We start from the raw sequence: 27,911 nt of genomic DNA on the forward strand, positions 1-27,911 counted from the left end.
TTGCCGGCAAATTTTAGTGTGTAGGTTTCTGGGAGTATAACATCAGTAGGCTATTCCGTATGTGGGTGAAATCAACATATTGACCCAAAGAAACATTGAATATTTGACCAAGGGGAGAAAAAGCAATACTGAGAACATAACACTCCATTTGAAAGGTCTCTTTAATGTGTCATATTAATAGGATGTTGAGCTGGGGAACATAAGACCTTAGGATCATGTATATATGCTCCGGGTCGCTTTTGTAATAACGTGGCAGTCTTATAGCAATCTAGCAGCACCATGAATTACATTGAATTAGGCACAATAACAAAATAATCATTTATTCCCCCTTTTTTTAGGGTGCTGATGTCATATAACATGGCAACAGACATTTGAAGCTAGATTCTATGGCCTAAATAGAAGCTTTGAATGTTAATAAAAGATATTCAGCACAGCCCTAAATTCTGTAAATCAATACACAAAAGCACTGAGTCAATTCCCTTCACCTCTGCAAGGATATCCAGTGAATGTGATTATGGGAACTGAAATTCTGCTGTCTTAACTGCTTGTGTGACTGGGTCCATTAAATCTGTGACCAGATCCTCTTTAGCTCAAGGACACTTTTAAGTGGACACATTAAAAGTTGCATGAATGAAACGCGTGTCCTTCCTGTGAGTAAACCGTTAAAATGAAAAAGCTTCAAGCTCCTCTTCTCCTGTTTGATCTCCCTGGGGAAGGCTTGTCATGTGGCCCAAAAAGAAAAGAGGAGATGCACTTACTGATGACCTGAGTTGAGGAATGGGTCAGGGTGATGAGGCTGAAAAGTTTCAGGAGTTATCGCTTAAGTGCACATAGTTTGAAAGACGAAGGTTTTTAAGTGCTGACTCCGGTGGGACGGAGCGGAGTTAAACCTTCAGCAGGAACGTTTTTTTTAAGGTGATGAAATATTCATCGGCTCTTCATTCCACCTCACCTCCCAGAGACTCGAGTAAATGTGGAAGTCAGGATATGTGAGCGTTTTCTTCGTGTTTCGTGCTCAAAGGAAGGAAATTCTTCAGTGTTTTTATTTACATGTTTGAAGCATGTCAAAGAAACACACAAACATTTAAAGGCTTTTCTCCAAACCAGTTTGTAAAAGTGGTGTTATTGTGCTTTTCATAGATGGTCCCTTTTCTGGATTGTTGGTTTTATAGTATATTTTGGAGCTGAATCACTTGTCCTGGCTGGTTATTCTGTTAGCATGAGGGTCAGATGATTGAGCAGAGCAGCAGTGAATACACAGAGTACTATTGGTTTTGTATTTTGACGGTGCATTGAAGTGAAAGCGGAGGACTCTTCCCTCCTCATCAATGTGGCGGCTGCAGGCGCTGATTTAAACCGGCCGCCCACTCAACCGGCAGCAGCACACAGTGAGTCTGCAGATTATCAGAAGCCTGCTGAGAGAGGGGAGAGAGAGAGAGAGAGAGAGGGAGTTAGAAAGACAGTAAGGCAAATTGAGTTCAGATCAGAATGCACATGATTTGGACGGGGATGAAGCAAGCGTGGGGGTAAATCTGCAGAGAGAAGGAGATTTCTTGTGCACGTTAATACATTACATTACATTACAGTCATTTAGCAGACGCTTTTATCCAAAGCGACTTACAGTCAGTAGTATATTACATATCATTCACCCATTCACACACTGATGACAGGCTACCATCAAGGTGCCACCATCAGACTCTAACTAACATTCATCATCCAGTCCACACCGATGGCAAGCCTTCAGGAGCAACTTGGGGTTAAGTGTCTTGCCCAAGGACACATCGACTGCCGAAGCCGGGTATCGAACCACCGATCCTCTGAATGGAGAACTACCTTGCTCTCCACTACGCCACAGCCGCCAATTAATGCAATAATGATTGTGACCTTTGTACAGTGGTCTACCTGAATGTTGAAATGAACCACTGCGTCTATCTTTTCATAATAAATCCATGGTATTTACAGGTCATTAAAAAAAAAATCTGATAAATGAATATATATAATCCATTGACTGTATATAAGAAGTGGATGTAGTCATCGTGTCGTCACCCATTGGTGTGTGGTACGCCGTCGAGTGCTGTGATTTTTGCCGTCGCCATCTTGGCTTTTTTGCATCCGATGAACAGAAGTTATATTTAGAATGCAGAGAAGTAATGTAGAGACGCCGTATACGGCTCTAATATTGACAGCGACCTCATTCACAGTAATCCTGCCTTAAAGGATGCTCTGTTATGGTCTGTTTGACTCTAAATGGAGCATCATTTACTAAATGAACATCATGCTGTATTGAAGAAGACTTGAAACTAGAGATTGAGACCATAAACTCATGTTTACAATGTTTACTGAGGGAATAAATCAAGAGAGAAGTAGAGTCATTTTCTCATAGACTTCTATACAATCGAACTTCAGTCTGGTGATTAAAAATGTATGCTTTTTCAGTTTACATTAAACCCCATCACCTCACGCTTGTTGCCCTCAGATGTTAGATGCCTGCACGTCCCTGACCATGACAGTGGTCAGAGTTTGGACAGATGTTGGGGGATTAGTCGGGAGTAGAGGGGAGGGAAAGGGGGGGGGAAACGATGAGCAAATCCGGGCTGTTGAGAAGAAAGAAAGATTTGACAGCAGCTGGAATAGAAAGCTGTGAGTGAAAGGATGGAGTGAGAGAGAGCCAAACGGAGACATGCCTCCCCAAATGCCATTTAGCAAGCTCATTAGCATGGACGCTAATGGGTCAATAAGGTCACGCGGGTTATTCACAGGATGAATCCATCGCCTCGTGTCTCAGCTGTTTGACAACCATTTTGTGGAGCAGTTTGTATTCTAATAAAAAATGATTGTTCAGCTAATAAGCTAGCTTTCCTAATTACATAAATACATTTTCTTTACATATTCTCCCCCTGCAAATCAAGCTTCTTTCTCTCTTATTTTTCACGTCTTCTTCTGGGGTCGTTCTTTCTCTCTCTAGCTATTTGCTCGCTCTCTCTCTCTCTCTCTGTTTATATCTCTCCCTCCCTGTTTTTGGGAGGCAGCACAAGTCACATTAGACATTAGCCACAGGGACACTGCTGATGGGTGGGGTGAGACGGATGGACGGAGTGGAAGATGGAGGGATTTGGAGGGTTAGGGTTCAGAGTCAAAGCCAATGCCATCTGGTTTGGCCTTGACCACCTGGGACGCTGTGTTGTGTTACATTACATTACATTACATTACAGTCATTTAGCAGACGCTTTTCTCCAAAGCGACTTACAGTCAGTAGTATGTTACATATCATTCACCCATTCACACACTGATGACAGGCTACCATGCAAGGTGCCACCATCAGACTCTAACTAACATTCATCATCCAGTCCACACCGATGGCAAGCCTTCAGGAGCAACTTGGGGTTAAGTGTCTTGCCCAAGGACACATCGACTGCCGAAGCCGGGTATCGAACCACCGACCCTCTGAATGGAGAACTACCTTGCTCTCCACTACGCCACAGCCCAGCCGTGTTGTGTTGTGTGTGTTGTGTGTGTGTTGTGTTGTGTGTGTTGTGTTGTGTTGTGTTGTGTTGTGTGTTGTGTTGTGTTGTGTTGTGTTGTGTGTTGTGTTGTGTTGTTGTGTTGTGTTGTGTTGTGTTGTGTTGTGTTGCTATGTGTTGTGATGCCACTGGACTTACAGTTGTTGCATAATAGCTCTGGTTGGCACGTCATTTATGCAGCTCTGACAGTTTCTCTTTTTTGTGCTTTTGAATGTGACTCAATGGGAGTTTAAATGTTGGGTGAAGACGTGGTTGAGTAACGCTCCTTAGCTGCACTCCTCCTGTTTCCGGACCAAATATGGTGACGCCCATGTCCACTACTGGACACTCACTTTGCCGCTCTGTCAGTTTGGATATGTGATTTGGCCTGAAGCCACACGACCAATTACTATCTATAGGTGCCCAGCTGGCTGCTATCCATGTCTTTGTATAATGACTGATTGTCTTTTATATTGTTTAATCTTTTTTTATTTTTTTATGTGTTTGCTTCCCACCCATCTTATTTAGATAATCTTTTTTAATATGTTTCATAATGTTTCATAATTCCAGCCTGTTTACACTACAAATGTTTTACTAATATAATATTTTTCAGAAATATATTCCACCCTGCTGTAATCATAGACTTGTTTTATTCAAGAATAGCCGCTTGATTCTGTGAAACACATTTTCCTGTAAATTCTTCACAATAAATTTCACCCATTATTTTTCCTTATCTAAAAGCTTTTATTTTGAAGCAACCAACATCTCTGAGCATTGAGCTCAAAGGGCATTGTACTGGAGCAGCTATATAAGCAGCAAGTCCCGGGTGTGGTTTCCAGCTGGTCATGCTTTGTGGTCAAAGGAGCGGCTGTAAAACGTGGATAGACAAAGATCAGTTCTTAGGAATTCTGAACATTAAAAGTTTCTCGTTGTTTTTGCTGCTTACTCTTCCTCCCTGCATTATAAGTGGACATATTCTATTGAAGAATATCTGCTAACAAAGCTCTGATAATTTGGGGGTTAAGACATTTCATTTCCTACATATGCCACACAATGAAAGCCCCCCATTATTTTGTAATTTAAAAGCTTTTATTTTGAAGCAGCAAAAATAATAGTATAGGCCTTTGAGCAGTAAAACTGTCCCTGTGAAGGACCTGTGAATGTAAATTCTGCTTTCTTGTGTTAAAAAGCTTTGTTTACCATCATTAAAAGAATCCTATTCTCAGTACAACACCATTAGCATCCAGCTAAACCTTGATATAACTGTTCCTGTGAACTCAGCAGTCCTACTTCAAAGCCTGGACGTATCTGGGTTAATTTCTCTATTGAAGACCGTGAAACGGACATCAGAGACTGAGGCCGCCTCTCCTCTGAAGTCCTGTTTGCTTCGTTAAAACCTGAAGCTCTCTCAGATATCTAGGCCAGACGCAGTTCATTCACCTCTCTCTCCTGGAGTAAGCAGCGACATCAAATGGAGGACGTTATTGGGGCACTCCGGGACAGGACTGACGCCACATTTGCAGCACCGTCCATAATAGATGTTATTGTCCCAGATCGTGCTTCCACATGAATACCCAGACTTGATCGGGGAGCCGAGATAAAAATAATCTAATTTACTGGAAAACCGGCCAAATCAGGTCACTTCTAATCCATATACTGTCTCCTCCAACTTTCATATCTCTGTTGTGTTAATGACGGTAAACAAACTCCTACTTGGTCTTTCTTGGAAACTCATACCACTCCAGTTATTGCTCATCATAAATGTAAAGACGGATATTCTCCCTGGATGAATGACGGAGAAGAATGCGTACATGTTCGTGCCTTTCAGTTCCACACTTTAAAGTTTGAAGAGCGTCTCGTCGTTATCGTCGATGTGAAGGTCAATGGAAAGTCTTTTTATGATCTAAAGGCCCCGTTTCCCCAGAACGTCTTTCTCCGACAGCTCTGACTGATGGAGACACTTAGTCCGTCTGTCCTCCCATCTGTCTCCCTTTGTCTCCCGCTCTCTGCTGGGGTACATAATTTAGATTCAGGTTTTCATAGCTATTACGTTCTTCTTTACATACTTGTGGCTTGTTTTTTGAATGGAATTTAAAATATTTGTGTATTTTAGTGAGTAGTAATAGTGAATTTCTATGGCAACACAACTGATATATTTTCATGTTGAGAGTATTTTGGACAGGATTCATTTCTTAAAGCACTAATATTTTATACCTGTTTATTAATGGTCAGTTTTTAGTGCCACATAAATCCCAGGCCTTCTGTTACCTTACATTAAAATCATTCCAATGAGTTTTTAACAGTTTAAGCTAAAGGGGAAATAAATAAATGTTGGTTGATTGAAGCTCAGTAGTTGCAGATAGCCTGAGTTAAGGAAAAGTTGGATTGGTGCATCTGTAGTATTATGAATACATGTACTGGCCGTAACTGTTTTATTTATTTATTTATTTTTTTATCCCATCTGGAGTGCTTTAATGTCTTTTCTCTTCCTTCACCAGTAATAATTGTACTAATTAAAGTATTATAGGAGTTTTTCTGGCACAGATAGCTGTGTCCTTTTAATGAGTTTCATTGAAATCAGCGAGTTGTTTGAATTCTTTGTGACTCTTTTTTTTTTTTTTTTACTCTGAAGGAGATATTCTTCAGAGATTTTCCCATTGGTGAAGACGTGATTTGGTTTAGTTTTGTCTTAAATGTTGTTCTGGATGGATTTAGTTAGCATATAATAATGTCATAATAATCTTCTCCCAATGATGCTGAAATATAGAACATATTTTTAGCTTCTTTTCTCAGATATTATGGCGGGAATTGTTTTTGTAAATAATTGATAAGCAGGGTGGATATCAGGTGTTCTTTCAGTCTTTCGTTTTATCCTCCATTCTTCCCTTATAGTTAATAAATTAACAAATAATGTATTTTCTCTGTTTAAGGCTCTCTGAATACTTGAAGTGCATGTAGAGTCAAATTGCCTTTTTTCCTCCCGGTGATGGAGAAGGTCTGCAGCTCCGTGTCTGCAGCTCTCTATTACTCAACACATCGGCTTCACTCTGGAGGAGTCGTATGTCTGAAAATTTAATGTGCAGCATGCAGAGGGATTAAAATATGAAGTAGCTGAGCAAACGAGAGAAAGAAAGAGAGAAGGGGAACGAGAGAGATGATGCTGAGAACAGAGATGAAGAGGGACTTAGGGGGGAAGATTAGGTAAGACATGGAGGGAAAGGGATGTAAAAGAGGCATGAAAAAGAGATTAAGTGGGAAACAGAAAGTGACAGATGAAGAGGGGGAAGAGAAACAGTACAGAGGAGAGAGAATGTGATGGAGGGAGAGATGGAAGTGAGTGGAGGAGATGGACGGAGGGTACAGAGAAGAGAGAAACTCAGACTAGATGGAGAAAAGGGCCAGAAAAGTGTTTGCTGGAGGGAAAATGGACAGAGAGGAGGAAAAGGAAAGATCAGACATGGAGGAATAAGCTACTTAACAGTATTTTTTCTCATCTTACACTATAATGCAGAACTCACACTCTGATAAAAACACCTTTCTTGGGAAGAAGTTGCAGCGACGATGGCTGTGAACTGTGAAGACACACTGAGATTACTTCTCTCCTGTCCAAATAATGTTGTATACTTTCGTTTTTTGGGGCAGCAGATAAATGAACACGGTTTTGTAGACACAACTATATCATATTTCACATGTCCACATACCTTTGACCATATAGTGTAACAATACCCAGTGTAGCTGTTAGCTGACACTGCAAAATTGTATCTTTTATTTCCCCCAACTCTCCTATCTCCCTCATTTCATCCTCCTGTTTCAGAGGTTCGGCTTTAAACGCCGGCTGAAATCGATGACCGCATGATGCTTTACTTGTCTTTTTTGAGAAACTGGGACAAAGATAGAAAAAAACAGCTGAAGCTTTTCTTTCATGCTGTATTTAGATGTTTGTCGCTTGTAGCTCCGTTTGGTCTGTGGTGTACACTTTGCTTCAAATCTGCCTTTATTGTTCATTTAGGTTTCACTTAACCATGAAGCACGTGAGCAACGGTTGGCTTTGTTAATTATATGCAGTAAAATAAAGTGTATTGGTCACCATTTCAAGCTAAATGTGTGGTTTGTTTTTTACGAGGTCTTTTTACGGAATTTTAATCTGGAAAGTACTGGGAACACATCAACCTTGATTTTCATGTTGAAGCAGATCAAGCAGAGTGTTTGTGCTGACAGAGTGTGTGGGGGTGATGAACACGTGTGGGATGGGTTTCTAGTAGGCAACGTGACAAGAGAGGAGGAGGAGGAGGAGGAGGAGGTCAAACTGGAGGAGGAATCATAAGGAGGATGTGAAAATCAATCTCACTGAGCAGCACAAGTAGTTTACCCTCTGAGCTTGTAATCATAAGAGACGACATGTGAAAAGACCTTTTTTCTCACATCTCAACTTTAGTCAGTCTAAAGGAAAGTAGTTGCCCCCACTCTTCATCGTTTCCACTGTAAACATGGTGGCGAAGGGAGTTGGAGCATCACAATGTCATTAAAGGAACTATTTGTCACCTTTTTTTTGTGTGAATGTCCAATCAGTGTTGGTTAATGTAGTCATTTGAGGCAATAAATTCCTCATATATTGACCCAGAAAGCTGAGTCATTCTGCCCGTCGAGCCGTGCTGGCCAGTGCCTACATGTACCAAGATGCACTGCTGCTATATCATCCTGCATGGCTGATGTAGCCGCGGCCTCGCATTACTTTGTCCGTAAACTCCGTAACGAATAAATACGTCTAAATATCCAAATTAGCCAAAACACTTTTAAATGTTTACAATGCAAGCAAGGGGAACGAGGAAGTGTTGTTCCTGGCTACCAAGAGAATCCAAGCTGAGTTTGTAGTTCTTCCTCGCATCCAGCTGGAGAGAGAAACACTGATTTTTTCTGGGTCAATATGGCACTCACTGAGGAATTGTGACCATGGCAACCAGAGAAACCACACAGAGGAATATGACATGTGAGCTAATCTGACCTTTTCACCAGCCACAAACGATCAACCTCAAGAATTGATCACGCAATCTTATTCATTGTTTTTACATTATTAATAATGTCCTCCATTGTAAGCTGCAATCCACTCTGTTTACTTGGTAGTGTATGATGCAGGTTGTAAGTATGATGGGAAACTAGAGATTGAGACCATAAACTCATGTTTACAATGTTTACTGAGGGAATAAATCAAGAGAGAAGTAGAGTCATTTTCTCATAGACTTCTATACAACCAGAGGAGTCCCTGGTGGTCAGTTGAGATAATGCACGTTTAAAGACACCTCCACATTGGCTTCACTCTGCAGAACAGCCTGAACTTTGAGTTAAATGCTAATGTGACATGCTAGATTTAGTGCATATAATCAGTGCTCGCAGTTGAAACAACATAACTGCTGAGCTGCAAGTAAACCAGGTGATGCAATGACTTTTGTAGCTCAAGGACACTGGAGGACAGGGAGACGGTGTTCTGCATGTGTTGGAATAAAAAGATAGAAAAAAGAGATGCATTGCTTTCTGTTCCAAATGCTGCTGTTATGAAGGCTGATGTGATGAAGGCCTGGCAGGGAGCACAGTGACACTGAGGCCAGGAGACATTACTGTAGCACCACGCGGCTCTCTGTTGCATCAGCTCAGCATGAGTATCTGCATTCGAGCAGCGTGGAACACAAAGAGGAACACATGACGGCAACAAGGCAGAGGCTGTCCGCGTCTCGCTCTGCTGGCATGTCGATGACCATCCATAATGACATTACGGAGAGCATGTGGGGATGTCAGAGCGTCTGCAAAAAGCGTGGACCTAGAGAGGCTGACAAGGACAGATTCTGGATAAAATCTGATGATTCAAACGTTTTTTACAATTCAGTTAAAGTGTGGCATTGGAATCCGTTCAGGTAGAGAGATTACAGTTTGGAGTTGATCAGATATCTAGAACGTCAGCACTTGGATGGAAATAAGCAAAGTGTTTGAATAGATTCCTGCATGTAGAGGACCAACAACCATGATCATATCGACCCAGAGCAGTTTGTCTTATATGTAAACTATTGTACATTCTAAAATACTGCTAGATATTTTATTGAGTTTCGTTTTAGTGACATGTTCTCACTGAATTTGTATTTTGTTCTGGTAAACAGTTAGTGTATATGTTTAGGGCTTTTATTGTGAAAGGTAAGAAGAGAAGGAATGTATCTTGTTCTGCTTCTTGTGTCAAGTTTGAAAGGAGTACTAAAGTTTGCCGTCTTGGTTCAGACTACAGAGCCTCCGTGTTGATGTACACTATAGTGTATGTTTTGAATATGTTCGTTTTGCACAATGTGATTGGTTGATGCTTTTATTTACAGTGCAAAAGCTCTGAAAATTGACGTAAAAAATTGAAAGTGCAAAGTTTAGCTTTTACTGTGATGGTTGGTGTCAAATCAAATTAAACCAAATCATTGCAGGACTATAATTTTGTGCCTAATAGTCAAACTTGAATCATTAATACTATTAAAACTTTGGGACAAAGTAACATTCTGTGTTTTATTTGGTTTAATTCACATAAACACAAATAAGTATTTGCATTTATCTTTTTTAGCACAACCAATGCGGACCTCTTTAATCAACCCATGATCATTGTTTTTAACCCGTAGATGGTTTCTGTTGGAGAAACGGCAAAGTTTGTATAAACTGGGTCAGTAGAATCAACTTCTGATTTAATATTTTATGAATCCTCTTCAGCTGCTTCACATCCATGTTTTTCTCGCCGCGCCGCAGAAATCTGTCACCCTCTGCAGTTTTTTTTTTTTACCACTTCACCGTTTTCTTCAAAACTTCAGAAAACGTTTCAACCCTTCAGAGAGAGCGGTGAACCGGTATTTACTCCCAACACATCAGTGATGATTCATCACATTTCCGTGATGTTTTTAGAGAAGTTCGATGTCCTGTGCTGTACGTGCTGTACGGTACATTTGCATACTCACTGCTCTCACACGGCCTTCCTCTCTCTCAGTCAGCCACACAGATCTGTGTTTTTGAGTTTTGTTTCTAGGCAAACAAGCTTCACGTTTATCTGATAACTTATTGTGATGTTGGATTTTGAGGAAACAGTGGTGAAACAGTGCCTGGTGTTTCTCTTTAGAGCTTCCGAACATAAAACACGACCTTTACTGCTGATGAGTCTGCAGATTAACGAGCAGAGAAAAACCTTTGTATTGTTCCATGCTGAGAAAATCTGTAATGTTTTTCAAGATGATGAGATTGAAATTACGCAGAAAGTGTTATTTATTTATTTATTTTATTAGTAGGCCCATTTTATTGGTGTTGTTTTATGTTCCAAGACTTTGACAGTTTTTGAAAGGGAGTATTCTGTTACAGTATTCAGCCCAAAACTGAATTATTTATTCATAGACAAAACATGAAAATGTAACATTATTAAGATTTTTGTCCAACTGTGAAGCTTTTCCATGTAGTAGTTATATTTTACATACACTGAACATGTCAAACCTCAAGTTGAAGCTCTAAAATATATTCAGAAAATAACAAAATTGAATGATTTCATGTTGTGCGAAGTTTTATTAATATTGATCTTATGTGATAAAGGTATATTTGGGTTCTTACTGGCCAGTAACTTCTATATTTTCCTGATTTTTAATTGGTGGAATGTGTTTCTTTCTCCTGCCCCAAAAAGTTTCGAAGGACATTAAAACAGTGACAAAATAAGAGGACTTTTCTTTTCATCAAAAAGCACTCACTGTACAAGACAAGCGCCTCTTGTTTTCGGTCCCACAGTGATGTTGGAGAGTTCAGTCTGAATATGAGAAGAGGCTTGTGGGAGTGAATTTACAGCTGATGTGTGAACATTAAGCTGGTTACATAATTAAATTTTGTTTCTTTATTATAGCTGAATCACTGCTCCATGAAGAACAGACGTGACAGTTTAAAGGGATTTCTCCATTGCTCCATAAATCAAGATGGATTTAATATTAGCTACATGTGAAAATACTGCAAAATACACAGAATGTAAAAGAAGCACGCAGGCATAATGTTTTTAACAAGCACTGGTTTATTGCTTCATCTGAAAACGATCCATTGCATTTTGAACAAGGCTCTAGAATTGATTGTAAACAACAAAAAATAATTGTTTTGATATTCATAATGGTGATAATCTCCCTCCCTTTGTCTTCCAGGCCCAGCTGGAGGCCCAGAAAGCCACCCAGGACTTCCAGGGATCCACTGAGGTCCTGCGGGCGGCGAAGGAGACCATCTCCCTGGCGGAGCAGAGGCTCCTGGAGGAGGACAACCGGCAGTTTGACTCCGCCTGGCAGGAGATGCTGAACCACGCTACCCAGCGGGTGAGGAGGGGGGAGAGGGGGAGTGTTATTTTAGGTTTAGTTAGTGGGTGAATCTTATCATTATATTTTGCAGCTTTTTATTTTATTTTATTTTTTACCTTTTCCTAGATTATTATAATGATTATGCTTTTTAAAATGTATTTAATTAAATTAAATTAAATATTATTTAATATTATTACATTTTATTAAATACAATTTTATTAAAATGTATTACATTTTATTAAATTTTATTTTGTTGTAAACCTTTAATTTTCAGAGGCGCTGATAAGTACTAATAATAATAGTTTGGAGTCATATTTAGCTGACATTGTTTGAAAGAAAATTCATGGGTCTGTGTAACTTCTTGGTCTTCCTGTTCACTTATTTAGGTTTCATTTACATTTTTCACACAATGCGATAAAAAGTATGGAACACTTAGAGGGCAAAAGATGTATAAGCCTATGTACGTGTCTGACGGTGAGTTCTGATTGGCTGTCACAGGTGATGGAGGCAGAGAACACCAAGACGAGGAGCGAGCTGGTCCACAAGGAGACGGCGGCCAAATATACGGCAGCGATCGGACGCATGAAGCAGCTGGAGAAGAAACTCAAACGCACCATCAACAAGTCAAAGTAAGAGAGACCATCTGCTGCTACACCGCTTTCTTCTTCTGATATTATGGAATGATAGCAGGTTTTGGTGACAGTAACTCATTGTCATTCTTCTAACAAAGTCAAAGTTAATTAGAAAGTTAGGTAGCTAATAATGAATATGGGCAGCAAACAACAAAATGCATACATTCAAGTCAACTAGTATGATGTTTTTCAAAGCATGAGAAAATCTACCTCATCAAAGTTTTAACTGAAGGGAGATTTACTACAGTCATACAATAATAATAATAATTAATAATAATAATAATAATAATAATAATAATTAAGCCTTTATACAGCAGCAGTACTTACACATCTAGTTTCTAGCCTAGTTTTTTCTATTTGGACATTAATTGTGTTGTTTGCTAGACCTGCAATGTGTGAGCTGCAGACCCCACTAGGTTCCCACTAGTCCTGTAAAACCTCATTGAAAACACATGGGAATAAGAGAAATAGTCAAATGTCCTGGAAAATCGTGTGGGTTGTGATTTCAACATTTTCTTATTTCTCCTTAACTAACAATGACCAACAATGCCTCCTATCAGAGCTCCCAAAACGGATAATATTGACTTTTAAATGGACGAATTTATGTTCAGGATCACGTTCACGTTCAAATGTTAGTTTATGAACTGTAATAATATTAATAGGCAGCTTACAGTTATGTTGGGTAAACGCTGTGATAACAACCTCAAGTCACCCCATGTGGTAGCACATGAACATTAGATGACATAACTTGATGATTTTAGTTAAATAATCCTTCAAAATGTAAATGTAAGTCACTGCTGGCTGGTTAATGTAGTCGTTTTTATTATTACTATATTCTATTTTCTATGATCATTTCTATGCACTCAAATTCTAGCAATAGACTGCTTGTCTTTTTTTAAATCAGACTTCCACAGAGATGGAAATATTAGTTTATTGAGCCAAACCCTGTCTGTTGTATCAGAGCGATTATCACTGAAAATGTCCTGGAAAATGATCTGAAGAAAGATCTCAAGAAGTCCCCATCAACATTTAGTCTCCGCCCCTCCACCAGACCTGAATGAACCACACTCTACTGAAGGGAAACTGTTTTGTATAACCAAACAAAGTGGTTTGTGGTTTTCCAGGCAGCAGATTCAGCTGTTCCACCCAGATGTGGTCTGATGAGCAGCTTTTTTTACGGCAGGTTGCTCTTCTCCATTCAGCTGAAGGTGTCTTCTCTCTGAAGCAGTGAAACTCTCTCTCTGTGTATTTGAATCAGTCAGGTGTTTAAAGGGGAAGTCTGCTCACGAGTTGATGCCTTCCTGTAACATCACGAGATAAAGGAAATGATTTGGCTCAGAATTAGTAACCCTGCAGGTGACAACTTTTTAAATGATATTCTGTTAAATACAAACTCCAAAAATTCCCCTCTTCATTATTTATCATTGACTCACTGCTCACACATATTCAAAACTGTACTGAAGCAAAATTCCCATTTATTTATAGAAAAATGTTACATTCACAGAGGAGCTCGACACTTATTTGTTCTGTTAAACATGTTTGAGTTCTTAACCGATGAAACACATTTTCAAAAAACAGCAGATAATCAAAAGCTTCATGTAAAGCAGCCACATTGGCGCTGGTAGAATATTTACTTGTAAGATCTGGTTGTTGGTTGAGTTTTAAGGGCCATTGTTTGGAAAAAAATAATGGAGATTTTGGGGGAAAAAAGTCTAAATATTTTGGAGAAAAGTCAAGAAATGACAGTAATACAGATGTAATTTTTAATGTTTCAACTGTTTAACCAAGTATGACTTTTTCCCGTAAAATTACAACTTTATCTCCTTTTCTGGTAAAAATATTACTTTTTCACCAAATAGCTCTTAAAACTTCTTGATACAATTTGTCACTGGAAAAAAAACCTGCAGATAATTAAAAGACATTTTCAGACATTTTCTGTCCGTACGGATCCAAAAGTTTTGATTTTCTGCAGATAAACACTGATCACTAAAGTTTAGAGTCAATGTACCTCAGGAAATGATTCCAGTATTCAAACGGGGGGTTTAAATGCAAATGAGCAGCAAGATTCCCTCTAAGTAAGTTTAAAAAAAGAATAAATGTTTTCACTGCAGGGTATTTTATTCATTTATATAAGGCTTCAACTCTCAAACCCACAGTATCTGCACAGAAAGCAGCAGTCTGAAGATGAAGTCATCACATCTCCGTCTGTCTTTTGACCTTTTTGTTTTTCATTAACAAGCTGTCAAAAACACTCCAGAGTTCATTTCCCTGTTGATTATGTTTGGAGCTCAGGGGTGCGTTTATGAACTCAACCTTCAGAAAATCTTTAGTTTGAATAACGAGGAGTTACACAAGACCCTCCTTTAATCCAGACGTCTATAGGTCAGTGCTCAGAGCCGTGTCAGCCTCCTACTGGTACTGATGGTTTCCAGAAGCTCCAGAGCATCTCTAATACATTTAAAGTACAGAAGCCTTGTTGATACATGAAGAGTTACTAAGACGTCTGATGAAGTATCAGCATCATAAAGAACAGGGTTGGTAGAGACATACAGTCTGTGTCCGGCCTGTAGTGTCTGAAATGAACTTCTTGAATCACCAATGTTTATCTTTGTTTAGTTTTTTCTGTTAAGTCATATTTCTGCCTTATTCTGTGTGGCTGTGTAGCAACAAGGCTGTAAAGCAGCACAAAGTATATAATCCTGCGGGCTTAATACTATTAATATTAATCTTCTTATTCTTCCTCCGTACAAAAGTTTGCCACGTAACTTGTCCCGCAGCGTTGCAAGCACATGCGTCAAAAATACATCAAAACATGCGGCCTGGTCGGGAATCGAGTGCAATGACTCCTCTCCGAGATTCGCCCAGCGGTTTCCACGGGAACCGGGAAAAACGGCGAGAAATTTCCCCGTAGAGATGAATGCGTTTTGGGCGTGGAGAGAGCTTAAAAACACTCAACTTTGGGCCCAGACTGACTCGTCATACTTTAACGTAAAAAAATGATTTGAGGTTTAAAACGTGAAAAAAACTCTGGACTATATTGGGCCAAATGGGCATTTTGATAGCTAGCACAGATTTCATGACATCAGAGTTTAAGTTTCAGGAAAATTTAAGCCTTTTTCAGAGTTTACAATGGGTTTGTATTGGATGGAATGTTCTTCCAAGTCTTCCTCGAACTTTTACAGAAGTTATATGACAACAGCATATATTTTCTCTGTACAATCTTAGGCACCATGTAGAGAACCGTCCAACCCTCAGCCCAAGAAAGGAGTTCCAGCCTCGTCAGAAAAAGAAATGTTAAATTGAGCTTTGTAATATTGCAGTAACATGCTGTCTTTAGCTAGATTGGGAAAAAAGCACCTATATGACACATCATCCTATTTCCTGGGATGTGAGGAGTACTAGACTTTTACTTCTAAAGCTCAGTGACCTAAATTATTTTCAATTTACTAAATGTTGCTCAAACTAACACAGATAAAGAAGTTGTTGATTTTAATTCAATTTTTTTATTTTAATTATCACAATTAATTATGTGTGGGGAAAACCGAGGTACTCGGAGTAAACCCACAAAGACGATGCTCAGACGATCACCGCACTGAGCCAGATGGTGCTGCTGTCCTGTTAATAGGACAAGGGAGGTGTGTGTGTGTGTGTGTGTGTGTGTGTGTGTGTGTGTGTGTGTGTGTGTGTGTGTGTGTGGGTGGTGGTGGTGTGTGGGGTTAGGGGTTAGATGTCAACAATTGGGAGACCATCATCCACAAACGGCCTCACATTTACGATGCTGATATAGCGTGGCTTCTCGGATGATGACAGGTCTTTTTCTGGACAGTGAGACGCAGCGGCCATGACATTGTCATCAGAGGTCGCTGGAGGTCGGCAGTCAGCTGGGTGAAGGACTGGTGTTTGGTCTGCAGCCATCGGGACAACTTTTTGTCTGACTTTTTTATTTATCCACGACTTCTGCTTCGGCGGCTTCGGCGCCTTCTTGAGCTGATCTTTCAGATCGTGAATCTCGAGCGTCTGTCTGTTCATCATCTCGCGTTGATAAGTGAACCTGTTTTCGAGTTTCTGAAATTTCCCGAGAATTTCCTCTTCCTTGCGTGGAAACACCTTGTAGTCAGTCTGGCGGATCCTTTCATTATAACTGAATTGTTTCCGGCAATCAGCCATCATTTTGTGAACTGCCGTACTAGTGGTTCCATCCTTGTGCACTATCACGCTGGCATCGTCGTTCACGTAGCGATTTCTAAGAGCAATGATAGACTTTATGAATCGCTCTGTGTTAGTGATTAAAGGCATGCATGCCTGCAGGTCCTCCTTGAAGCGCAGCTGATAGTTCTGCATTTCGTTGCACTCCTGCTTCTCCTTAATCAGCTGCGGCTGACAGACCTTCAGTTTGAACTGAAGATGTGCGTTGGCTTCAGTCAGAACTCCAGTCTCACGGTTGGCTTTATTCAACTTCTGCTCTTTTTCCTTTAACTTTAACTGTGTCTCTTTTATTATGTCCTCGAGACCTTTTTTCAGCTCAAGGTCCAATTTGACTTTGAGAACAGCGGAGATGTTTCTTTCTTCAGACAAACTCTCGTGTACTTCATTGATTTTCTTCTTTAAATCACATAGCTCCTTTTTTTTGTTAACAATGACATTGTCTTTTCCTACGCTAATCTTCTCTAATGTTGACATTTTCTTAATGAGATCTTCCATTTTGTTCAGATCACTTATTCTCTTACTCATATTGACGTTGTCCTCCTCTGCTTCACAGCATTTAGCGTAACTTTTGTAATACAGCTGCACAATTCTCTCTTTTTCTTCTGCAAACTCACGCTCTTTTTTCTTCATCAGTTTCTGTAGGTCTGCCATTGCCTTTTTGTTCTCCTCCCCTTCATCTTGCAGTTTAGCCAGAGGTTCATACTGCTCTTCTTTTTCCTGTTGGTAACTCACCTCCAAATTCGCCCGCATCTCCGCCATCCTCCTCTCCCAGCCGGCTTCAATGTCTGACACATGAGCCTCGTTTTTTAACTTCAGTTCAGAAATGGTTTTACTGAACCGTTTCTCATTGTCCTCAATCAGTTTTTTGTGTGCTTCCATAATCTCTACTCGTCTGGTTAAACCTTCCTGATTTGTCAGCTCCAATTCAGCATTGTCCAGCCCACGTTTGTGGAGTCGGTCTTTGATGGTCTTGAATTTCTTTTGTAATTCCTCATTCTGCTCCTTGACCACTTCCACATTTTCCTGGAGCCCCTTGTTTTTAGTCTCCAGAGATTGTTGTTTCTTGATGTATTTATCCTCTCTGATCTTATTAAAATCATTATAGATGGCTTTTTCCTCCAGGAGCTTTTTTATCTTGAAGTTGAGGAACTTGGCGTTATTCTTTTCTTTTGGATCGGATTCCGCCATTGTTTCAAACTTCTGTCTGTTTAATTCTTTCAAATTATTTGACTTGAGCCGTCTTGCACGAGAGCACCTTCTCAACAGTAATGTCAGTCTTGCACTGATAGATTCTAACCAGAGTCTGTAACCTATAACAAAAAGTGTCTTTAATCTGGCTGTGTCTTTGTGACATCACACGATTGATGACATCATTGCATTCTGTGGCTCTGAAGAGCCACAGAATGCTTGGGGGCGGAGCCTCTAACTTAGGCTCCGCCCCCAAGCTGGCTGCAAATGTAAACAAAGTTCAAAAATAAACAATTCTGTTCATCCCCCCCATTCTGTGTGTTTCATTAGATAAGTCAAATACTGAAAAAGATGCTTTACCTCATTAGAAAAAACCAAGAACCTGACAAGCAAATTTAGAATCTGTGGATTCAATGACATCTTGGACTAGCTGAACTAGTTATTCAGTTTTTACTTATTTATTGTCCAGGGACAGTGCACATTGATCAACATTTCAATTTCCACCTCAATTTAAATGTGTCAGAAATCTTTTTAAACAATTATTCATGACTTTTAGACTGGAGAGTAGGAGACAGACAGGTGACTATCAGTGATTGTCAACTCACAGTATAACGGTTCAATGGATTAACAAGAGCGTGATGATATCAAGTTTGTTGTTTTAGGAAATCCTTTGCAAATACGTGGTATTAAACTTATCTTTCTGTTTACAGTTCGCATTGAGCCCTGCAGTTATTAATATGTCCATTGATAGATAATATTCAAATTTAAAACAACTATGTTCTTTGACTTGCAGTAATCATCTATTGAAAGGGGGTAGTACATTAAAACACATCACATCAGACAGGACATTAGAAATATATCAAACTAACACAGGCTGATCATGTCTCCTACTGTCACTGCCTGTACCCGACGTTAGCTAATGTTAGCTTAGCTACATGTTTGTTTGCCTGGAAATATTCCAGGCAAACAAACATACAAAAGTTTGCCGCGTAACTTGTCCCGCAGCGTTGCAAGCACATGCGTCAAAAATACATCAAAACGTGCGGCCTGGTCGGGAATCGAGTGCAATGACTCCTCTCCGAGATTCGGCCAGCGGTTTCCATGGGAACTGGGAAAAACCGTGCGAAATTTCCACATAGAGATGAATGCGTTTTGGGCGTGGAGAGAGCTTAAAAACACTCAACTTTGGGCCCAGACTGACTCATCATACTTTAACGTAAAAAAATGATTTGAGGTTTAAAACGTGAAAAAAACTCTGGACTATATTGGGCCAAATGGGCATTTTGATAGCTAGCACAGATTTCATGACATCAGAGTTTAAGTTTCAGGAAAATTTAAGCCTTTTTCAGAGTTTACAATGGGTGTGTATTGGATGGAATGTTCAGACCTAGAGCACGTGATGTCATCGCCAGAGTGAGAGGAGCTTCAAAATCTTGTGAAAAGAATATTTTAAAATTGCCAGAATTCCCACAATTTTCACTCTTCAGGCATATTTTTTTGGTTCAAATTGTAGATAAACTTGTCCTAGTCACAGCCATAACACTATGGAATCCAACAGTCTTACACATTTGACTCCATGTGCCTGAAAGCAACATGAACTCCAACCAACTGCTCCATTCAACTCCATGTTAATTCTGACGACAATTTCTCTAAGAAAGCAGATAGTACATCTCTGCGTTCATCAGAGTCTTAGCTTTCAGAAGATAACAATATGTTTTCCATTGGAATTATGGTTTTACGATTGTAGGTAGGAGTTTGACAGCTAGTTTTGTGTGTGTGTGTGTGTGTGTGTGTGTGTGTGTGTGTGTGTGTGTGTGTGTGTGTGTGTGTGTGTGTGTGTGTGTGTGTGTGTGTGTGTGTGTGTGTGTGTGTGTGTGTGTGTGTGTGTGTGTGTGTGTGTGTGTGACCTATGAATCTCAGAAACAGAGATGAGGAGTGATAGCGCTTCATTCTCAAGTGATCTCGTGGTCACATTTCAAACACCAAATATATCAACGCGATGGGCAGAGTCTTTTCTTTCTATTGATAATATTATTTTGGCGATTGGACTCAAATAATTTTTCAAAACTAACCCTCATGGTCACATTTTAAACACATACAACACATACAAACATAGCTTTAAACATGGCTCCACATTATATTTGATTAAAACCAACCAACTGAAGTCTTGGAGAGGAGACACAGTGTAGGGATTTTGATGCTAGCATGGTGAAAGCTGAAATAGGATAAAATGGCTGAAATATAAGATTGTTTATTGGGATTTAACTCTGTGAGAAAGGCGGCCTTCATGAACTTGGTCATTTGATTGACACAGAGAGAGAGAGTGTGTGTGTGTGTGTGTGTGTGTGTGTGTGTGTGTGTGTGTGTGTGTGTGTGTGTGTGTGTGTGTGTGTGTGTGTGTGTGTGTGTGTGTGTGTGTATTTCTCTCTTTCTCACTCACTAACTCTCTCTCTCTCCATTTCTCTCTCTCTCTTTATTAAGAACCCTAAATTTAAATAAATTTCCCTTTTTAAAATGAATTAAACCTTCACTACTACGGTAGGAACAGGTTGCTATTTTGAAGTTAGTTTTAAACTTAATTTTCAACAGAATTAAACTGGTGAACCTTAAACCATCTTAAAATGCGGCTTCAAGTATTAAAGTATTTTTCTGTAACATTAAGAGTTTAACACTCAGCTCAGACTGTGTGGGTGTGATCAGATTTGAAGAAGTAACTAAACTCAGACCTTGTCACTGACTTATCATCTAACATAAGTCACTGGGGGAAAGTTTAAACGGACACACTGACAGGAAATGAAGCAAAATGCAGAAGGAAACAATCTGTTTTCTGGAGGAGAGCCAGAGGTACAGTACATTTACTGAAGTACAGTTCTGAGATACTGGAGTATTTTATGCTACTTTATACTTCTACTCTGCTACATACCAGAGGGTAATATTGTTATTTATTTATTTTACTACTCTATCAAATATTGTAGATACTCAGCAGATTCATAGTTTACATACAAATAATAACAATCTTTAAAAAAAATAAAATGCTATTCTAAAGATTAAAATATCTATCACGTACAAAGAAAATCAAAATAGCTTCCCCTAAATAGATAAACATGCTGCTTACACGTCGATCTATTGATCAGTAACAATAAACCAACGAATCATCTATAATAATAATAATTACTTTGCATTTCTGTTGGTATTTTCATACTTTAATGTAAGCAACATTTTGAAAGTAGGACTCTAACTTGTAGTGGAGTATTTTTACTTTGTCGTATAGCAAATTTAAATACATATCTATTCCACCAACTCCAAAGTAGTTATATAATAAAATCTATACTTCAAAGATCACTAAACATCAGTATGAATCTTTATAAAATGAAGTATAAAACATGTATTTCTTAGCCTCTGCCTTCCCTCAGCTGAATGTTAATCCGTTCTGCATCGTTCTCTCATCCAACATCACAACAACCTTCTTCTCCCTCTCCTCCTCCAGGTTGCCATGGAGACTATGTCGGGTACTGCTCTTTTTTTCTGGGTTACTCTGTGTTTTTCCCCTCTGATCTAATTGTCTCCTCTCTCTCTCTCTCTCTCTCCCTTCCTCCCCCCCACCCTCCTCTCCCTCCACAGGCCCTACTTCGAGATGAAGGCCAAGTACTATCTGCAGCTGGAGGTGAGTGACGACAGCTCGGGGTTAAAAACATTTATCCAAACATCAGAAACACGATCTGTTGACTCTCCGTGTCACAGCTGCAGTGTTACTTTTTTAATTTGTTTTCTTATCCCCCTGCTCTGCATGCTGTAGTTCAGTCTGTGCTGTTTATTCTTTGATCAGATTGTTTCTCTCTGAGCACAGATTGCAGCTGTTTGCATTGTTAGGAACTCAAACGCACCATGAGATCAGTGTGTGTTCTGTGCAACACAAAGTTATCCAATTAGCATTAGCCAATAAGAAACAAAGGAAGCATGGCTTAGATTTGGGCTGACTCCATCTCATGTCAACTTGAAGCAAAACCACAACAAAAGTGTATCTTTTTAAGAAAAGTTAAATATCTTATGTTTGGATTTGCAGCAGGTACAGTAGAGTCAAAACATTAACATCAAAAATATCTGTGCAGCATAATCCACCTCTCCTCTGTAGATCCACATGTTTAAGCACTCAACAATTCTCCACAATACAGTTTAATATACTTGTTTTTAGGGAAAACCCTGCTAGTGATGTCAGCTACGCCATCTATACTAAGAAAAGCAGGACCACATAAATGCATTACGTGAAGAAGCTGTAGCCCTCCACAAATATTCCAAATATTTTCCCAATGAGGCGATCTGGAGTCGACCTTTCTTGGGATGTTTTGATGCTTTTGTTTGACTCTGTGTCTCCGTTACAATTCCTGTAAGTGTTGTGAATCAAAGCTGGAGATGTTTTAGAGATTTTAAGCCTAAAGGTGGTCGAATCATATCCAATCATCCGGGGCAAGATGCATGAAACCGTTTAGATTCATGACAAAAAGCCAGTTCATGCACAAAGACAGAAATATGAAAGCAGGATATTTTTGGTCAGATGTATAAAGCAATACGTACGCCTGTTTTTGACCGACCGTCTCTCCTACCAGAACCTGAAGAAGAACGTGGACGAGCGGCAGGCCAAGCTGTCTCAGGCCAAAGGCGAGTACAAGACGGCCCTGAGGAACCTGGAGATGATCTCCGACGAGATCCACGAGCGACGGCGGAGCTCCACCATGGGCCCCCGGGGCCGCGGGGTCGGGGCCGAGGGCGACAGCGTCTCCGGGGACGACATCTCCGGCTTCAAGATGGAGTCAGACGGAATATCCAGTGAGCTATTCCTCCTTCTCTCACTGAACTGCACCAGTGTGAATGTATCGTGGTACTCAGATGATTGTCGTAATGAGATAAAATGATAAAAATATTCTAAATATAGAATTTGAGAGTTAGTCACTGTTCTGTTGTCATTTATTCTCCGTTAGTGTTAAATGGAGCCAACAGAGTAAACATTATAGAATAGCACAGACAGAATTATATGTGAGATTGTTGAAAGGGTCTTTGCTTTGTTAAAAGAATCAAATTTGCAGCTCTAATTCTTATTTTATTTATTTTTTATTGCTTCCTTTGGTAGAATAAAATTACAACATTTGGTTTATGTTCAAATTAGTTCTAAATCTCTCTTCCTGCTTCATCCTCTCACATTAGCATTTGATGTAACTGACTTTAAGCTCTGTGATTGGATGCTTCTTGCTGATATGCACCTTTTGGAGGAGTTGTTGCCAAAGAACTAGATATTTTCTAATCTTTTGTACTAATGATTCAACCTGGAGAGTTTTGTTTCCTATTGGAGCTCAAACTGTGAGTCATGTTAACACTGACTGTTGAGATTCTCACAATATTCCAGTTTTTGCCTTTATTCTGGAAAAAAAAAACCCCAATATTCCTACCCTGCAGTTTAAAGGGGTGATGAAAATGGATATTCCAGCATGACGCCGTGGATACATGACCTACATGACGTACGTTTTGATCAGTTGAAGGTCTGAACGTGCAGAAGAAAGACTACAGTTGAAGGAAACAACATTTTAATATGCCCCCGTCTGCATCACGTTTAGTAAATGGGGTTGACGTTACCATGGTAACGGGCGGAGGCGTCCAAACCCCCCCCCCGAGGCAGACGCCGCGATTTGCAAGTTGGCCTTAATGTGCTGCCGAATATATAACACACACACACCGAGCGGTGCGTTTGTGTGCTTTGATTTATGTCGGGTAAAAATGAAACTCCTCCGCTGGGAGAGAAGTGACAGTTTAGATTCTCCTCTGTTCTATAAATATCTGTTTGATCACACTCACACTGTTTCCTTCTCCACCTCTCTCCCTCCATGTCTTCTCTTCTCCTTTATTCCCTCCATCTCTTTCCCTTGATGTTTTCTCTTCTCCCTTTCTCCCATCCATCCTTTTCTACCTTCTCCTTTCTTCTTTCATCACTCCATCATATACTTGTTTCCTTTTTTCTACCTCACTGTCCCTCCCTTCTCTCTAATCTTCCCCTCTATCTCTTCCTTCACTCTTCCTCTCTCCTTTCTTTCTTTTCACATCACTCTTTGTCTTCCTTCTCTCCCCACCTTTTACATGTTTCCCTTTCTCCCCTTCATTTATTTCCTTCACACTATCTCCCTATTCTTGCTCTTTCCTTCCTCCTTTCTCACCTCCCTTCCTCCTTTCTCACCCCCCTTCCTCCTCCCTCTCTCCTCCTGCAGTGGCGTCAGTGTGTTTCGATGATGAAGCTTGTGGCGGCAGCAGCATGATGTCGGAGGAAGACTCAGAGACTCGCTCCACCTGCAGCCTGGGTTCGTCTCCCAGCAGCCCCCAGGAGCTCCTGTCGCCCTGCCCCTTCGCCAGCTCTTCCTCTTCCTCCTCCTCCTCCTCCTCCTCCTACTGCACGTCCTCCTCTGCCTCTCCATCGCCCACTCCGTCCTCCTCGTCCATGTCTCCTCTGTCCCGGCCCTGCAGTCTGGACCTCCCCAGCACCGTGTCGCTGTCCGACTTCGGCCTCATCTCTCCGGTGCTCGGGCCTCGCAGCGAGTGCAGCGGGGCGTCGTCGCCGGAATGTGACCTGGAGAGAGGTGGGTGATGGGAAAATGGCTGTTGATTGTGTGTGTGTTTGTTTAAGCATAATTAGTGCAGGCCAAGGTTTAGGAAATTATTTAAAATGCAGCAGGGAGCTTTTACCCCTTTCAAAAATATGTGGACAAAATAAATATTGAATTTTGAACATAAAAAAGCAATAATAATAATATTTAAACTAATAATAATAATAATAATAAAACCAAATAATAATAACAATAAAAACATTACAACCTAATAATAATATTTAAACTAATAATAATAATAATAATAATACAACCAAATAATAATAACAATAATAATATTTAAACTAATAATAATAATAATAATACAACCAAATAATAATAACAATAAAAACATTACAACCTAATAACAATAATAATATTTAAACTAATAATAATAATAATAATAATAATAATAACCAAATAATAATAACAATAAAAACATTACAACCTAATAACAATAATAATATTTAAACTAATAATAATAATAATACGACCAAATAATAATAACAATAAAAACATTAAAACCTAATAACAAGAATAAATAGGTACGTAGATGATGTGTGTGTTGTGTTTTTTGCAGTGCAAAGCTAAAATGATGAGCTGATTGATGATTGAACTGAAAAATAATTTGATAAGCAATTCATAGTTTTTACAAATTTTAAAAAGCTAAAATGCAACAAAACTTCTGCTTCCAGCTTTATAAATATAATACATTTTTTGGGGGTCAAACAAAACAAGTATTTTATCACTTTGTGGTCTGCATAATTAAAATTTGTTTAAAAATGTTAGAATATTCAGCAGAATAAACAAGTCGAATATTTAAAAAATGATCTGCAGAAAACACAAACTTAAAAGAGCTGCTCGGTGCATTGATCTGCTCGTATGAAACTGAGTCTCTCACCATCAGCTGTAAATATGTCCGTTCGTGTGAAAAGACAAACAGAGGAAGAAACGGGGGAGTGAGATGGATGAGGTTTGAGGATGTATTCTGGGTAAGACGGACGGTCTCACGTTACCTGCTCGACTCACACCTGCTGCTCCAGAGGAGCCGATTAGTCAAAGTGACAGGGAGACCAAACCCATGTGCACATCCGCCAGGAGAGAGGAAATAGTTCACGCCCTTCAGGCAGCCTTCATCAATAACAGAGCTGTGTGTGTGTTCGTTTTTTGATTGGCAGATATATTGGTTGATATTATCTTATCGCCGTCACGTATCTGTATGTTGCTCGATAAGTGACATTGGAGAAGAGAGATGCCAAAGATATGTGTTGGGTTTATTTGGTTTTCGTCTTTTTACCTTTAAATCCTTTAATCAATGCTTACTGGGAGTTTTCAGTTTCCAGTATCTGCAAAAAGGAATCAAAATGTTTCTTAGCCAATCAAAGCTTAAAGCTTTCAGTCTTTGAGCCTCTGAACCCAATCCGGTTAAAGCAAAAGGATTTTTCGGGGCGAGATTTTAATGAGACAGAATAAAATGTTTTTGATGAAATATCACAATTTGAAGCTTTGCTTTGGATGCTTTTTCTGACAGAAGCGTTCGTCAAACATGATGTGTTCAAGGACCCTCTGAAAGATGAAAATATGACAATTATGACAGTTTTTACATTTTCTGACTGTGATAAACGGTGTTGTTTTGGCGATTGTTTGAAGAAAACATGTTTTCCATCCCACCAGTGGGTTTTCCGTGTCCAGAGGGTTAATGTTTACTGGCCATCGTGGTCACTCTAAAACAACATTCACTGACCTTCTGCTTTGCTGCAGGCGACCGGGCAGAAGGTGCAGAGGGCGATCTGGACAACGCTCCAGCCTCCAACAACAACAGCAGCAGCAGCAGCACCACCACCTCCACCTCCACCTCCACCACCACCACCACCAGGAAGAGCTTCAGCCTGGAGACCCGCTTCAGCTTCCTGAACCTGCGCCGCCCTCGCACCGCCAACGCCAAAAACACAGACAGATGTTCCCAGAAGGCCGAGGCCGGGCAGACTGTGGTCCTGGTCAAAGGAGTCTGAGGACCAAAAAAAAGTGGATTTGTCGGATGGATTTTGGTCCAAAACTTTCTGAAAAAACTGAGCTGTTTATAAGCTACCGCCACAACTGCACTCCATTTAAAAAAACCTCCATTTAAAGAGAGACGTTGAATGTTCTAGTCGCTGTATATAAAGTTTCCTCTACATCATGGCAGCGTTGCTACTCCCTTTTCCTTTTATGAATGACGTTGCACCTTTTGGACTCTCATGCCAGAGAAATAAAGAGCACTGTTATGTTGAAAACATTTCATTTAAGGGTGATGAAAGAAAAAAAGATGGTTAGAAATGATCTATGTTGTTATTTCTTTGTTGTTTTTCCACTAAAAGCTGAAAAAGCTTGCAGTTGCCGCAGTTCAACCTCATTTTAAAAGTGCTTTATCTATTAAATAAATTCATATAACTGTTAATTATGATCATTTATTACTGTTAAATGGCACTTAGCATTCTGTAAACCATGCAGAGGTGATGTTCAAGGAATTAAAGTCACGTGTGGAGATGTTTAATAAATAAATTGTGTCTTAACCTGCTTTATGCTCCTGTATTTGATGCATTACTACGTTGTGTTTTCTGCAGATGTGAATGTAAATGTTCAGATTTGGGTACGATGGATCCTCCAGTGTTTAAAAGAACTGTTTAAAAATTATATATTTAAACACATAATGTGTTCCACAACTAGTTATTATCGTGCACTAGGGAGCTGCATAACTATCTTGCGCCACCGGTCTATTATGTTGATCCCTGGATATTCAATTTCCATCTGCAATCTTCTGGAGAGGTCCCAGCAATAATTGTTCCTAAAGTGTACTGATGTAGCATAAGAAATAAAATGGTTAAGTTTTGGTTCAGACTATAAATATGACCACAAATATCTTGTAAAAGCAATATAATTTTCACTTCCTAATTTAAATATTTACTTTTATAAGTTAACTATGTGTGGCAGTCATATTTTCAGATGTACGTATCTTTCTCTATCTGTCACAAATGATAGAAATCAACCAAATGCAATACCACTACACGTGGACACCCTTCAGTTTTTTCATGAGCTGGAGGGAGGAAGAAATTGAACGTGTGGTACTCCTTCTAAATTGTTATGCCTCCAAAAAAATTGATTTCAATACACGTTGGTATTTTACAGTATTACTTATGTAGCTTATGGTGGCCGATATCAGCTAACTTTAGGTAGAACGTTTGAAAGAAAAAATAACAAATTATTGCTTAAAGGAATGAGAAGTTAATTTCAATGTGCCGTTATCTTAGCTACACTGTCTCCCTTTAAGGTTTTGAGCTTGTTGTACCTGCAACCACACCCAGAAGTGATGTCATAGTTTGTGCAACATGCAATACTATGACTTATTTCAACATTCTATACTATGATGTTTTTATAGCTATTTTCGACATACTATACTAT

The 27,911-nt window shown here is 39.6% G+C and overlaps 1 protein-coding gene across 1 annotated transcript in view; it reads left to right on the plus strand.

The window, feature by feature from the left end:
- Positions 1–26,674, plus strand: part of sh3bp5b (SH3-domain binding protein 5b (BTK-associated)) — a 44,329-nt gene extending 17,655 nt beyond the window's left edge. The window contains exons 4-9 of the mRNA XM_054621500.1: positions 11,678–11,842; positions 12,323–12,453; positions 21,472–21,514; positions 22,455–22,674; positions 24,102–24,467; positions 26,235–26,674. Coding sequence (XP_054477475.1) covers positions 11,678–11,842; positions 12,323–12,453; positions 21,472–21,514; positions 22,455–22,674; positions 24,102–24,467; positions 26,235–26,485 — 1,176 coding nt within the window. The 3' untranslated portion in view covers positions 26,486–26,674. The remainder of the gene's footprint in view (positions 1–11,677; positions 11,843–12,322; positions 12,454–21,471; positions 21,515–22,454; positions 22,675–24,101; positions 24,468–26,234) is intronic.
- Positions 26,675–27,911: the final 1,237 nt, after the last annotated feature.

This window comes from Anoplopoma fimbria, chromosome 20 (assembly GCF_027596085.1).
Source record: "Anoplopoma fimbria isolate UVic2021 breed Golden Eagle Sablefish chromosome 20, Afim_UVic_2022, whole genome shotgun sequence".
Lineage (NCBI taxonomy): Eukaryota > Metazoa > Chordata > Actinopteri > Perciformes > Anoplopomatidae > Anoplopoma > Anoplopoma fimbria.